This window comes from Conger conger, chromosome 6 (genome assembly GCF_963514075.1).
Source record: "Conger conger chromosome 6, fConCon1.1, whole genome shotgun sequence".
Taxonomy (NCBI): domain Eukaryota; kingdom Metazoa; phylum Chordata; class Actinopteri; order Anguilliformes; family Congridae; genus Conger; species Conger conger.
In genome coordinates this window covers 12,457,209-12,472,566 of record NC_083765.1, presented here as the reverse complement: position 1 = coordinate 12,472,566, position 15,358 = coordinate 12,457,209, and the positions used below count along the sequence as shown (strand labels likewise).

At 47.4% G+C, this 15,358-nt stretch overlaps 2 protein-coding genes across 5 annotated transcripts in view; one reads left to right on the top strand and one right to left on the bottom strand.

Annotated features, from left to right (window-relative positions):
* The window catches only part of LOC133130366 (MOB kinase activator 2-like), a 45,874-nt gene extending 38,898 nt beyond the window's left edge, over nt 1-6,976 (top strand). For all 4 annotated transcript variants that reach the window (XM_061244913.1, XM_061244910.1, XM_061244912.1 and 1 more), the window contains 4 exons: nt 1,332-1,492; nt 2,657-2,750; nt 4,870-4,994; nt 5,270-6,976. In XM_061244913.1, the coding sequence (XP_061100897.1) occupies nt 1,332-1,492; nt 2,657-2,750; nt 4,870-4,994; nt 5,270-5,541 (652 nt within the window). In that variant the 3' untranslated portion in view covers nt 5,542-6,976. The remainder of the gene's footprint in view (nt 1-1,331; nt 1,493-2,656; nt 2,751-4,869; nt 4,995-5,269) is intronic.
* A 306-nt stretch (nt 6,977-7,282) lies between these two features.
* On the bottom strand, nt 7,283-10,593 carry LOC133130365 (ATP-sensitive inward rectifier potassium channel 11-like). The gene is made up of 2 exons (XM_061244909.1): nt 10,122-10,593; nt 7,283-8,703 (listed from the first exon to the last, which is right to left on the bottom strand). Exon 2 carries the CDS (start codon nt 8,685-8,687, stop codon nt 7,782-7,784), a length of 906 nt encoding a protein of 301 aa, XP_061100893.1. The 5' UTR covers nt 8,688-8,703; nt 10,122-10,593; the 3' UTR covers nt 7,283-7,781.
* Nucleotides 10,594-15,358: the final 4,765 nt, after the last annotated feature.

The following is a 15,358-nucleotide window of genomic DNA, read 5'->3' as shown; positions in this document are numbered from 1 at the left end:
CTGGCTCCAGCCAGCCTCTCTGTCCCTCACTGCCTGGGCAGCTGCAGAGCTGTGCGCTCCTCCCCGACGGCCGACCCCTGTCCGGATCTCCTCCTCCGCTCAGGCGATGCCGTCCCGTCACGTGTGTTTATCACACGCGTCTACAGACACGCTGAGGGCCTGCAGGCAGCAGCTCTGGCATGTGCCACGCTCTTAGCCTAGCGTACCTTAGCCTAGCGCTGCTAGCTTTACACCTGCTGCTGTTTGTTCGCGGTCACTGTGCGCTCTGGCACCTCGCTTTCCTGTCAGATAAAAAACAGCTGGGGTACAGTTGTGTGCGCTTCGCTCCCCCAGAAAGCCCGGAGCGCTATCAGGGAGGGGTTTTTTTCCTTGTCCCTACGTGTGGCTACGGTGTTGTCGAAGGCTGGAGCGTTTGTTTTAACGAGGAGGAAACTCGAGGGAACACGCGATGTATTTAAACAAGGGGGATGCGGAGACCGGAAATCAGCTCAACAAAAGCGCTGCGAATGAATTCTGGGAGCGTTCTGCCACTCCTGTGTCCTCAAACAACCAACACACTGTAGCAGAGCCAGAGGGAAAGAGGCAGAGAAACCAATGAAGTAGCCAGCGAAGGAGCAGAGCCAGAAGTGCATTGTGGGCCATGACCTGGGGCAGGTCCAGGCGCTGCTGCTGTCTGACACGCAAGGCTCTGACCAGACCACTCCTTTACTAATGAGAGGCAGTTGGGCAGGGTGGGTTTAGCAGCAGCTGTGCACACAGACTGGGTGAGAGACACAGGCCTCTTTATAGCCGCTGAGCTCGGAGCGGCTGTTAGCGGGTCGTGCCTTGGCTGAATAGGGTGCGAGTCGGTGGCTGTGGGTCAGGTACAGTTGGCCGTGGTGGGGTGGGGGGTTGATTTAGGGATTGCAGTCCTAAAACAGGAAGACTTGGGCCTGTGTGGACAGATGGGGGGTGGGGGTGACACCAGGCTACTGAAATAAGGCCAGAAGTTGGCAGGTAAATAAATGATGACAATAATATTAAATGGTAATAGTAAATCTGCGTTGTTACCATTATTAGTACCCTTCAGCCCCAGTGTTTTTAGAGATCTACTCGGGCACTTGCTGCTCCAAACAGTGCTTTGGGTGAAAGAGGCAGGTTTTGTATACCGGATCTCCGGCTGCTAGAGAATATTAAAATAAAATATTTACAACACTCATTCTTAGTTTAATAAGACTGACCTGTATCTTAGAGCTGTATGCCTCGGTGTCAGAATACACTGGACATGGAGGATGGCTGCTGCATCATGTGACACTTCATGCTGAGCGCGCCCTCCCGCTGTTTCCCTGCAGGAAGTCGAAGACGAAGCCCAATGGGAAGAAGCCGATCGTGGAGGAGAAGAAGCCGTACCTGGAGCCCGAGCACACCAAGGTGCGCGTCATCGACTTCCACCTGAAGGAGCTGGTGGTGTTGCCCCGGGAGATTGACCTCAACGAATGGCTGGCCAGCAACAGTAGGTCCCCGCCTCGTTAGCGTTGGCATCGTTAACACTGGCCTTACACGCTCATCTACAGACTGCTCCCGAGAGATGAGCTGACGTCAGCGGCTCGTTAGCATTGGCATCATTAACACTGGCCTTACACGCTCATGTACAGACTGCTCCCCGGAGATGGGCTTCCGTCAGCGGACACAGGCACACACGCACACAGTCACACGCATACACCCACAGCCCAATTCTGTTCCTGGAGATCTTCCTTCCTCTGGGGTCTCATCTCAGCCCTAATTTGGCTCACCTGATTTAATCCATTTTCAGCTCAACATGACTCAAGCTGTTGAATGAGCTGTGCTTGTTAGGGTTTGAGTGAGAGCCTACAGGACGGTAGATCTCCAGGAACAGGGTTTAGAACCACTAGATTACATTATGTCACATTTTTATGTTTTCTGCCTCTATATCTGTATCTCTATCTGTGGGGCTCTTGCCAAGAGAGTTCATCTGAACTCTATGTGGGTTCATATGAAGTTTCAGAGTTTGCATTTTACAGTGTCAGTATTCAGAATGCAAAACTCAAAGGCACTTTAGTCAAAACTAGGCTAATGGTATGTGTCACTAAGCTGATAAGTTAGGCTTACCGTATGCAAGTCAGGAAGACTGAAGTACTGTAACCAGGATAGAAGTTTTATTTGATAGAAGCTGTGTTTCCTGTCCAATTTGGATGTGTTGAAGCTGCTTCCCTAGACTAGACTAGAGTGTAGTCATTTTTACTGTAATCATAACTTGGCTGTGACTCTTCATGCACTTTTGATCTTTTGTCCAAAGTCCAGCCTTGGACTTAATAAGCCATAACCATTAGAATCATAACACTTGTTCAAGCTGGGTCTTGTAGTAGGTGTGTAATTCCACAGTGAGCGCTGAGATTCATGATGTAGCTCAGTGATGTTTGCGTGAGAGAGTAAACGAGAGTCAGTATGCTTGTGTTTGTATTTGGCCCCTGTCCGATGCCACTGAGGTGTTAAAGTGGGGTTTCTCACCGTATGGAGCAGCCTCAGTTTACACATGCATGAGAATAAGAAAACCCCACCCTCAGCAAGGCCATGCGGTCACATGACCTATGTGGCCTGATATGATTGGCCAGTTCTCGGTGCCCGTCTCACTCTGTGTTCTTTTTGTCTCCTCCAGCGACGACCTTCTTCAACCTCATAAATCTGCAGTACAGCACGATCTCAGAGTTCTGCACCGCGGACACGTGTCATGCCATGACAGCGTGCAATACGTGAGTACCTTCATTTCGCCGTTTCCTGTCAGCCCGGGTTGAGTGGAGAGAGCTCCGGCGTACCCCACGGCCTCCTGCCGGGGCCGTTAATGCACCTCTGTCCTCGCCCAGAACGCTGGCCTCAGGAGAAACCCTGAGACTTTTGTCCCCCAGAAGGAAACTCAAACATTTACTGGTTCCTGGTTATTAATATCCCACGCTTTGGTGGATGTGCACTGCAAAAACAATTCTGTTTTGGCAAGTTTTAGTCTTGTAATATGACTTAAAATCCTACTTTTTTTTTTCTTCTATCAAGTATAAAATTAGCTTGTTTTATGTCAAACACAGGCTGGTTGGTCCCCCTGCTCTGTGTGTGTGTTGTGAGTGAAAGGTGGAAAGAGCTGGGTTATATAAAAACATCCTCTTCCTCCTCACTGAAGGCCGCCTGTATAATAAATGACGCTAATAAAACCTGCACATTGGCGCTACTGTAATTTGGGGCGAGACATCCCTGAAGGAAGTGTTAATCTGGGCTGACTTGGACGTCATACACTCGCTGAATTGCAGGTGTTTTGCATAAATTGGGGAAAACTCACAGGTGTGCCTTTGCCTGACTGGTTACCTCCGTCAGGTCTGCAGTGGCTTAGGTGCAAGAGGCCTGGAAAAACCAGATCATCTGCAGATTAAAAATGTACTTTCCACACAGTCATCACACCAGGAAACGCGAGGGTGTGAGAAGAGCAGACATCTTTCCGCCTTTGGAATGCCTGTTCTAGACTCCCACGCTTGGTGCAGGGGAATTAGATTTACAGTTGATCAGATTGGGTTGTATGTCGGTGGGGTTGTGTGTGTGGGGGGGTGATGGTAGGAATGTAAGGTGTCTGGGAAAGTGTTTGTCCGCCATCGCGCCCCGTCCCGTCAGGATTGGGGACAGGCTCAGCCCCCGGGCAGGTGGATTCTGCTCTTCCTGGCGCTCTGGAGCTGGAGCCCGGATGTGCCCCACCTGGGGGAGCTTCAGATCTCCCTTTCCCTCCACATTCCCAACCTTTCCCCTCCCATTCCGGCCTTTCACTGAGGGTACATAAATAATAACACAGGCTCTAAACCCCTCCCCACTGGGTCTGTTACTGTAGAGTTATGTCACATGCAGTCCTGTTGGTGGGTGAATGTGTTGGCTCTCTTGTGCCCCCTCCTGGCTCAGTGTGGTTAGTGCAGGTCAGTGTGCTGCAGCACTGGGGCAGGACTCAGATCTGATGAGAGCCACACAGGCGTAATTACGCTGTAGTCTGTCGTCTCACGCCTCCCTTTCCTCCCGTGGGCCGGCTGGTATGCTCTGGCCTGAGCCTAATCCCAGCCGGGGTCAGCGGGTCTCTAAAGAGGGGCTTCAGTCTGCATTCCAGCAACCCACACACACGCACACACACGCACACACACGCAGACCCACACACACACCCACACACACACGTGTGCTCTCACACACACACACACACACGTGTGCTCTCACACACACACGCACACTCACACACACGTGTGCTCTCACGCACGCGCACACACACACACACACACACACACACACACACACACACACACACACACGCGCGTGCTCACACACGCACACGCACGCGCGTGCTCACACACGCACACGCGTGCTCACGCACACGCACACACACACACACACATACATACATACGCTCACACACAGACACACACACACATACATACATACACACATACACACACACGCGCGCACACGTATGCACACAGGCACACATACACACAGAGACACACACATACACAGGCACCCACAGCCGCATTTATACTTCACACGCGCACAGGGTTCTGCTGGCCAGACTACTCACCTGCAGTCCTTTATCTCATTAAATACATTATTTAACCCTCTTCATCAAAATACACTTATGAAAAAGAAAGCTGCTTGGACCCAGATCCTCTCAGAGGGTTGGTGCTGTGATTTATTGGGAGAAGTGAGTGAACAACGTCGAGGGTTTAAAACGTCAGCGTTATCTGTGGGAATGCAGGGGCTCAGACACAGCTCTCCACGCTATGTGCGTATGTCAGGAGGGCTCATCTTCTAGTAAGTTCCCCTCTGGCTCTCTGACGCCTTGCTCTCTTTCTCTCCCAGGATATACTACTGGTATGATGAGAGGGGGAAGAAGACCAAGTGCACCGCGCCCCAGTATGTGGACTTCGTTATGAGCATGGTGCAGAAGCTGGTGACAGACGAAGAAATCTTTCCCACAAAATATGGTGAGTTTTAAAGCAGCACTCCCCCTTGTGTTCAGTCTGAAACACCGTAGCTGCTAAACCTTAACAGACCCTTCAGTTTACCCAATGAGCACCTTTTTGTCTGGGATTCCTTCATTAATGAAGACTGGAGTATTGATCATCATTCATTAAATTACATTTATCCAGAAACCTCAAAAACAGGCATGATACTTTCCCTCCATGACTGTGGATTGTTAAATAACCTGCATCGGGAAGGTTTAGAGCGCACTGACTCTCCTTGCATCACTCTCGTGCAGGTAAGGAGTTCCCGAACTCGTTTGAGTCCCTGGTGAAGAAGGTGTGCCGGTACCTGTTCCACGTCCTGGCGCACATCTACTGGGCCCACTTCGGCCAGACGGTGGCGCTGGAGCTGCAGGGGCACCTGAACACTCTGTACACGCACTTCATGGTCTTCGTGCGGGAGTTCGGCCTGGTGGAGGCCAAGGAGACGGCCATCATGGACGACCTCTCCGAGGCCCTGAGCGCCCCCCCGTCCCCCAGCGCACAGAACCATGTGACCGAGAGATGAGCCCAGCGTGCAGGGAGGACTCAGCCCAGGACTCGCACACTGCCCGCCGCCGGGAGCCGCCAGCAGGGGGCAGTCACGCCAGCAGGAATTGGCGTTAGCTTTGCCCCCCCAGGCCCATCCTGCCACCTACCCAGCCTTTTCAGTAGGAAACCAACCATGTGGTGTTTTTTTTTTTTTTTTTTTCTTTTCTCTGTTTTGATTTGTTTTGTTGAAATGTTATTCTGGTTTTCAGGGGACACGGTGTGTTCACACTCTTCCTGTCTCTCTACCGCTTCACCTCCCAGCATCCACCAATGGGACGGTGGCACAGCCCCTTTTAGACATACTGTCATGTAATGGTATCATTAGGGTGTTATTGAAAAAGTTTGACGTTTTAATCGTTGTGTGGAACATCCTGCCCTCCCGTGAGGGCGTGGAGCGTGGAGTGATTCCGCTCTCTTCTTCTCCTGAATGTTCGGGGAGTGTCTCAGCTCAGGCTCAGGGTGAGGGAGAGATATGGCCACTCCAGCAGTGCTGGGGAAAGCGCTGTCCTCTCTGCGTTAGCGTCCCCGTGTGGTAGCGTAGCCGGACTCCTAACGTCCTGCCCTCCTCCCTGTAATGCTGCTTGAGAGAGGGAGTAGAGCAGAGAGGCAGAGAGCTCTCATTACGTCCCTCTGTGAGAGATCCAGTGTGGGACACGGGGCTGGTGGGGTGGTGGGTCGTGTTTCTTTTTCTTCGGTGGTGTCTGACCTCCAGCGCAGCCGGGCCATGAGGACAAAGACATTGCCATTGTCTGCTGATTGACACGCCTGCTTTTGCTGTGCTCCAGGTCAGGTGGTGGAGGATGAAACGCATTCCCCACCCCGCCCCCTTCCAAAACTAGGCTTCCCCCAAATCCTCACACCCTCCTAGTGTGGTGCTGGTCCCAGCAGGCTAGAAGCACAGCTGAGAGAGAGGGGGCCTGGGGAGGGCTTCTGGGTGATGTTTGAAACTGTTGGAATGAGCCCACTGTCCTGTTGCGGAAGAACCCCTTGTCCCCCTATCTTAAGGACATGTCAATCTTGGTTTGGTTCATAATCATTTTTAAATGGTTATAAAGGTCTGAATTTATTAAAGTAATGGAAACCCTGTATTTATACAGTATACAGACTTAACACGCTATGTAATTAAGCTAACCACAGAGAGAGTAAAGTTGTCATTTGACAGTAGATTTTGTCAGGATAGAGGATTGTATTGGGATCAGGGTTTCTGTCGGGATAAGGGGGGTTATATCGGGATAGCCTCCATTGTGGAGGGTGGATTTATTTTCTCATTATTTATTTTTATTTGTTTTGACATTTGCAGGGTTCTTCATTTCTGGCTTTCATTTTTATGTATTTTAATTATCTAAGTTAAAGCAATTAAATATTTTAAGCTCTGCAAATTATAACCTAATAAAAGAAAAATGGCACTTCAAGCTCCTCTGTGTTAAATCATTGAATCCTTGATGTATTTTTCATTTGGATGTACTGCTGCAAGAAAAGTATAACTCGTGCGCATGCGTGTGTGTGGTTTGAATGACGGCCGGTTTACATGTTTAATTCCACTAGACTGAATATCTGTTCCACTAGGTGGCAGAAGTGCAAGGTAAGCCAATATTAATGTAAGAACTAGTGACAACTATCAGGATCCACGCGATGGAATTTTTAAAGTTATGTGGATTATAAGTAATTCATATTTGTAAGAGTTATTTCAGGCACAATTAAATACTCTGAATAACATGTATAGCAAATGTTTATTTTATTTTATTTTATTTGGAAATAAACGTTTAAGAATTCCTGGAGATGCAGAAAATGACATGCTTCCAACGTCAGAAAAAAAAGTGCTAATTACCCCCGATTGTTTTACTCTTAGCTAATTTGTATATCAGTATTTTACTGTTCTAAATGTAAATGTGTTTTACTTGCATTCACATTACAGAACCAAGAGCAGATGTGTAACAACACAATTTAGGCAAGTGGACACGCAATTCATATAATTCAATACAGAATGCATTTCAATATAAATGGCTTAAATTCATGCAGCGCAGAAACTTCGCCCCACAGCCATACCTCAAGTTGAGCGTAAACGAGTTCAATAATGCACACATTTTTACAATGATTTGTACAAGATAATGTCGCGTGGTTAAAACGCTATTTCACATATATATATTTCGTTTTTTTTAAATCCCTTCTAGAAAAAACTGATCCTAAGATAAATATTGTAGCAAAAATCCGATAGAATTACCAGTTTTGCGGTTGGGTAACGCTATTCCTTTTCGCGTGAGAACGCCGGTTGCGTCTCCTGGTGGACTCTCTGGACCATACTTGGTTTTCTTGAAATTGAAAAAAGCTTCCCATCTCATCTAGTTTCCTCGCGCTGCAGCTAGGAGTATGCACGTCGACCGTGGCCCCAAATTTAGAGTAATCCACAGCGTACACGCCGTCATCTTCCGAGACTGTGGGCTTAAATATGCGCCCCCAAAGTATCTCCTCCGACAGGTATGATGTTCGAGCTTGGGTTGTGATGCCAGTTGTTTCAACCACACCCTCCAACACTACAATGATCTCTATGTCATCGTGTTGCAAGTCGTATTCTGAAAGATCGTAAAGAGGACTATTTTTGTCAATTACGTGGCATACAATGAGAGGGGAAACCAAAAATATACCGTTCGTCCCGATGGGGTTGTCAGTCTGAATATCTATTTGGTCGAGAGGGACCATCTCCCCCTCGTTAGTGATGGTCTTTCTGATCACCTGCATCCTGACCGCGGCGCTGATGATCATGCTCTTTCGGAGGTCCCCAAGTCGGATCATGAAGCACAGCTTGTTGTTTCGGAGGGCAATCACTGCGTGCTTGCTGAAGATGAGCGTCTCCGCGCGGCGACGGGCTTGAGCCGTCTTCATGAAGATGCACCCGAGCATGATGGCATTAATGACCAAACCCACGATGTTCTGAACGATGAGTGTAATGATGGCAGAGAGGCACTCTTCTGTGACCATGCGGGCCCCGAAACCGATCGTCACTTGCACCTCGATTGACAACAAGAACGCCGAAGCAAAGGAATGAACACTTGTGACGCACGGGATGAAATCCGGACTTTGCTGGTGTAGGTCCCCATGCGCAAAAGCCACGAGCCACCAGATCATCCCGAACAGCAACCAGCTGCATAGATAAGACATTGTAAATATTATAAGCGTATGTATCCATTTTAAATCCACTAGAGTGGTGAACACATCTAGCAGAAACCGTCCTTGCTCCCTAATGTTCGTGTGGGCCACATTGCATCTTCCGTTCTTGGCCACGAACCTAGCCTTTCTCGTCTTGGCTTTACATTTAGGTTGTTGCACATCCTCTGCCAATCGTGTGAGTACGTAGTCTTCAGGAATAAGTTCTTTTCTGGACAACATATTGAGTCCATTCTATAAACCAGTCAACTTTACTTTCTCATGCGAAGGACCATAACTGTCACGGGATAACGTTTTGCGCGTTCTGTTCGCAGTTTACTCATCCGCAGTACTTGTCCAAGTGACAGCTGCCTTGAGGCGAGTGTTGTCCTCTGAAGTTACGTGTCCCTTTTCTGTTGCCAGATCAGCTGCCGCGTGTCCAAAAGAAGACTCTGAAAGCGTCTCAGCTGTCGCAGCTTGTCACAGCAGCCGGATAGTAAACAGTAAGGCCTAGCCCAAACCCTTAGAGTAAAAGTGGTTCAAATAGACGGTATGCGTACGAATTAGTTAATCAAGAGATTCGGTCCCTAGAAGAGGATCTTAAAAAATGTAAACAATGCGTAAATTCTGAGAAAAGACGGAATAAATTGAAAAGTGCAACTGACGCAAAGGGAAATTACTGTGGAGCTTGTCCGGTAACCTCCTGGGATAATACCGAGACAAGTAACCGAATTTGAATCCAATAAGGGTTAATAATCATGCCTTGATTTTATTTATTTTATTTTAAAACCTTTTCATTTATAATAAATGCTTTTACCATTAGCCTACATGTAAGTAGATTGAATAATCACATAGAACATACGCATTAATCAGATATTGGCTGTAGCCTGTAGTTTGACCTGGTGCAAGTGTTGTCCTAGCGTGCTAGGAAGGAGTTAATTCTCCTTGTCTAGTGTTGCACCATTCCCCAGCTGCCTCCCGGTCGCCGCTCTAAATCCGTGTCTGCTCTAGTCTATGGAAACCGTTTGACATATGAACTATATTAATCCTCATGGACAAGCCCTGGCCATGTCAGATAAACGGTTTGTGTTGTATTGTAATTTGTAATATTTCATAAGTTTATGATTTTGCATTGGATTGCAGGAGAGGTCAAGTTATTGAGGCAAAGTGGCTTGTTTATCTTTTGTTTCATCATTTGTTGTCTGAAATCTCCTTATTTGGGCTCAAATTCAGACAATCTTCATTGAAGATCTCAGTGTTTAAAGGAACATTACAATTATGTGGCTTTCGAGCACTATATTTGCCTGCAGTGCATCCACGCATATCGGTCACATATCATGTTCAGCATAGTTGGTTGCACAATATTTAATGCTATGGCAATTGTTTTGCGTATGACAGAAGATTTTGTCAACTTACCTTACAGCTCAGGATAAAAGTATTTGATGTAAAATAAAAAGAAAACATGGTAAAAATGGGCTATGTCAGTTGCTATTAATCGAACATCCTCTGCATAGAGCGTATGTATTGTTCCATAGACGCAAAGAGCAAAGCAAAATTACACTGAAGTTAAGTGGTATCAGAGCTGTAAAGCTAAGTGCTGCCAGCGTTGAATACCTTCCAATAAAGCCAACTCTAAATGGGCAGTAAGAAGATACCATCTCTACTCCGTAGTCTCCCGTAAAACAGTAAAACTTCTGCGATCTCTGTCCAAGGTGCTGACGCACACCTCATTCCTCCTTTAACACTTAAATGTATGTAATGATAGACGAGAAACGGACCTAGATTCCCATTAAATGAGGACACGCTCCATTTCGTTGCGTGAAATGCAAGCTCTATGTGGTTGTCCTCAAGACAGGAGCGGCCGTGTATGCGTGCGGACAGTGCGATTCGATGAAAGGGGTCTCTGTGAGACGGTCACACCGCGAGGATCTGCTCCGACCAGACGAACAGCGGCTTCAGGCATTATAAGTGGCGGTTTTTCTGCACTAATGCCCGCGCCCGACTTAAGCTGCCGCTGGCACAGCCTGCAGTGTCCCATCCATTTGACACTATCACATCGACAGCACAACGCAGCACTTCATTGGAGCAACAGGTTTTAACGGTCAAATGTTCTCTACATCACAATAACTACAGAGGATTTCACGTGCCCTTCTGCGTGTAAGTATATTTATAGCCTACATTACATTGAATACAAGCAAACGTACTTATGGTACTGCTTCAACTGTAGTGCGGAAATAACTATGCTAACCAATAACCAAACTGCTAAAAACTCTTGCCCGTTTCACAATCCGTGCACCAACCTCAACGTCATCTTCCAGAAATGCAGATGCAATTTTTGAAGTGAGCTGATTGGTGTCCTTATGTAGTAGGTTCAACACCTTTTACTCAACTCATGCTTACTTTTTCTATTTTTACAGCACACTTCACCTGATGAAGACCTACCTGGCTGAAACATTATGGTTTGCCTTGCATTCCTGGCAGCAGTGTTTGTGTGTGTTAGTCTCTGTAATTATGACAAACTGGATCACAAAGGGCTTGGACAATAGGTCAGTAAATATATAGCTACACTGCTGAAAGCATTAAAATCAGCAGCAGCCTCCACTTTAGCAGAAAAGTGAAAAAGTAGTCAATATTTTTCCAACGGTCTAGCCTGAATCATTGGGTAGAACAAAGATATACGAAAACGAAATGACAGTGAGTCTGCTCATGGAACAATCAGTTTGCTAAATGGCTTCCTGTTGTAACTGCATCCACACTGCCTGTGGGGCAGGCAGTCAGTCCTGTGCTTTTATTTCTCTGAAGACTCACACGCACAGATCATACTGTACTGTGAAATTCAGCCTCCTAACAGAGCACAACTGCAGTCTCTCACTGGGCTGAATGGCACAGGGGTTAGTGAAATGTGACCATACACAGGGGCGATAGTCTCTGGGCTGAATGGCACAGGGGTTAGTGAAATGTGACCATACACAGGGGCGATAGTCTCTGGGCTGAATGGCACAGGGGTTAGTGAAATGTGACCATACACAGGGGTGATAGTCTCTGGGCTGAATGGCACAGGGGTTAGTGAAATGTGACCATACACAGGGGCGATAGTCTCTGGGCTGAATGGCACAGGAGTTAGCGAAATGTGACCATACACAGGGGCGATAGTCTCTGGGCTTAATGGCACAGGAGTTAATGTAATGTGACCATACACAGGGGCAATAGTCTCTGGGCTGAATGGCACAGGAGTTAGCGAAATGTGACCATACACAGGGGCGATAGTCTCTGGGCTTAATGGCACAGGGGTTAGCGAAATGTGACCATACACAGGGGCAATAGTCTCTGGGCTGAATGGCGCAGGGGTAAGTGAAATGTGACTATACACATGGGCAATAGTTGTCAATAGATGTCTTTTAATAGCAGCTTAGCTCTATGAGCATGTGCTCCTACCAGATGAATTCCACATGCCTGTCCTGCCTGTAATGTCCAGTAGCACACGCTGCTTCTCAAATTTAGCACAGAATTTAGGCGGACCCTGTAGCACAGCTCCTCACATAACCTGAAATGAGAGAGATGTCTAAAATCATGTGACCACCAAAACCGGTCATTGTGTGCTGTCATGACAGACAAAAGTGGAGAACGAAATCTCAGTTCTGCTTCTTGAAATGGCATGGGTCCTGGACACATACGTGTTTGCAGTGGTGCACACTGTCTGCAGTCCAGCACCCCAGATTAGCTCCACCCTGCCTGGATGTGCTGAGTCAGCTGCATGGGAGCAAATGCCAGTATGCAATGAAGGACTGACTTTTTACCCAGCATGTACACCTTCTATCAAAGACAGATGAGGGCAAACAGCTCGGCGTGTGGACCATTTCTGGCCCACTGATGTCATGTGGCCCCCAGCTCCGTCCCCATTAGCACACAGTGAGAGACGGAGATAGAGACATACTGTTCAGCCATCTTTATTACCTAACTCACATGAAGCCTGATCTTAGGCAGGTAAGAGTACTAGTTGGTATCTACGCTCTCCCAGAGTGCACAGCCCAGTCAGAGGGAATGCAAGGCTCCCACATTTACCTATACCCCCCCTACAGTGCACCAAAGCAAGCATGCTACAAGCATCAATAAAGATAATATAAAAATGCCCCCCTAATAACACAGAAGATTTATGTCATCCCAGAATTGACTTTCAAAACCATGTAATGTAGATAGTGATCCATAGTGCAGATAGGGACTATACCAATTTGTTGCCTCGGCAACGTGCAATTCAAACATTTGATAAAGTTCATCACAGCGAGCTTTCATCTTCTCTGACATCACTGGTAATCTTGCAGCACAGTTTAAATGCTGAAGGCCTCAGATTAGTGAAATTCCAGCTAATATTAATAAACTCAATTCAGACATTGCTAACCCAACTTGATATCCATCCATCCATCCATTATCTGAACCCGCTTATCCTGATCAGGGTCGCAGGGGGGCTGGAGCCTATCCCAGCATACATTGGGCAAAAGGCAGGAATACACCCTGGACAGGTCGCCAGTCCATCGCAGGGCACACACACCATTCACTCACACACTCATACCTACGGGCAATTTAGACTCTCCAATCAGCCTAACGTGCGTGTCTTTGGACTGTGGGAGGAAACCGGAGTACCCAGAGGAAACCCACACAGACACGGGGAGAACATGCAAACTCCGCACAGAGATGCCCCGGCCGACGGGGATTCGAACCCAGAACCTCCTTGCTGTGAGGCGGCAGTGCTACCCACTGCACCATCCGTGCCGCCCCAACTTGATATGGTGGCAGATATAGACCTCTTGCCGGTGTTACGTGCCAGAACTTCCTGTTCATGCTCATGGAAAGCAGACATTCTTTCCTACTGCCCCAAACCCCAGTGGTCCTAGAACCGTGGCCATAGCACCTGTCAGCATTCAGATATAATTATATCTATATGGCTAGGCTTTATATAGATCTGAACCATCTCAAGTCAATGCTCATTAAATGTGCTGTTAGCCTGTTGGCCTGTTCTGTGGAACTGAACAGAAATGAACTAATTACATGTGGCTCTTTAGAAATGACCTTTTCATAAATTATTCAGATTAATTTGGCCCTAATTTAGATGAATATGGTTATTTAGTAATAGATATTTTTTTCTGACTGAAAAGTAGAAATCATAGATACAGATATTGAATCCAATTTGACCTCAATTGCACTGCTTTAAATTGCATAAAGCTTAAGGAGTAACGGTATCCAGATACTGTAACAATCGTGAACGCCATAAATTCACCACTGCCCTCTGTAGGTAGTCTAAGTAACTGCAAGTTGCTAACTGTTCACCGAAGGTGTCTACTGATATTCTCTTTTCTGCTTTGGCCTAGAAAGCAGCTGTGTGTTGCTTGTGTTATGCTGAAGGGGCACTTGGTTTTTTTTATGGGCGCTATATGGCCCTTTGCTCAATGGCTTCTCCTAAAGCCACATTTTGTATTGCTTCCCACAGCAACCTCACCTGGATGGGCATTGCAATTCCTCAATCTGAGAAAAAAACTTTTGTTACGGCTTTATTAACAGCTGCCATTAAAAGCTTTACAATATAACTATGTAGCCTTTTGAAGGTCTTCTAATCTTCACTAGTTTTTTTTTTACTGATTTAATTTACATATTCTGTTCAGCTATCTATTTTCAACTTCAAACTTATAATGACAATAAGCTAATCACATCAAAATTCCACTATGCACAATTACCATCTACCCTCCGTCCCTAGAAAAGAGAGCATCTCTCCTATCGGTCCCTGCTGAGGATGAACAGTATAGTTTAGCACTCGTCCTGTAGCATGTACACGTTCCGCTGTCGAAAGAGCTGTCTCTACAGGCCGGGCCCGGCACAAAGGCAGGCGCCAAGCCTGGAGGAAAGGGAAGAGCAGTCTATACCCGCGGCGCACACAGCATCACGTCACAGGCCTTTCAGCTCATTATGAGAGGGCTGGCCAGCCCCCCGGGGGAACCCCGCTCTAATCAGGCCTCACGAAGCCCCCCCGCCCCGCGCTGCACCCTCCCGAATCCTCCCGGCCTCCGCCCGCCCCGTCTCTCACACCTAGTTCACATTACCGCTAACGAAACCCGCCGCACAATGCCTGACCCTGTCTCTGCACAGATCCTTATCCGCCCGCTCTCCACGGGAGTCCCGCTCACATGCTGCAGACATCGGCTCACTTCCTGTCTCACATGTGACCTCACGCTGAGGTGCTTCTCGTGCATGTCTGCGGCATTCAGACGCTTGCCCCTATTTCTGCTGTCATTAACCGGGGGGGTTAATGTGGAAACCAGTGTGACTCCAGACCCGGATCCCATGGGGGTGACGGGTGAAGACTTTTATTTATTTTTTCCATTCGGCTCATGTGCTCTTTCTCTCTCTTTCACTCCAGCTTTTCACTCCAACTTGTGATAAACACAGGTGAAAAGCGTTGTTCTTCGTACATCCCTGTGTCCATCTCTTCTGTCCTCCCAGGGGAGTGTCACGGCATGTGACACACACACAATAGTTTTGAATCCCACAGATGACACAGCAAGGTTATCTGTCATGAGGGAATATCTGAAGAGAATGAGATCCTTATCAGGTGTGAAGAAAACATGTGAAATGGACATTGCAATGGCACAAATATGAGCAACAAA

Bases quoted from the DNA above. Each gene is read 5' to 3' on its own strand.
- LOC133130365 (XM_061244909.1), bottom strand. From the start codon at position 8,687: ATGATCTGGTGGCTCGTGGCTTTTGCGCATGGGGACCTACACCAGCAA.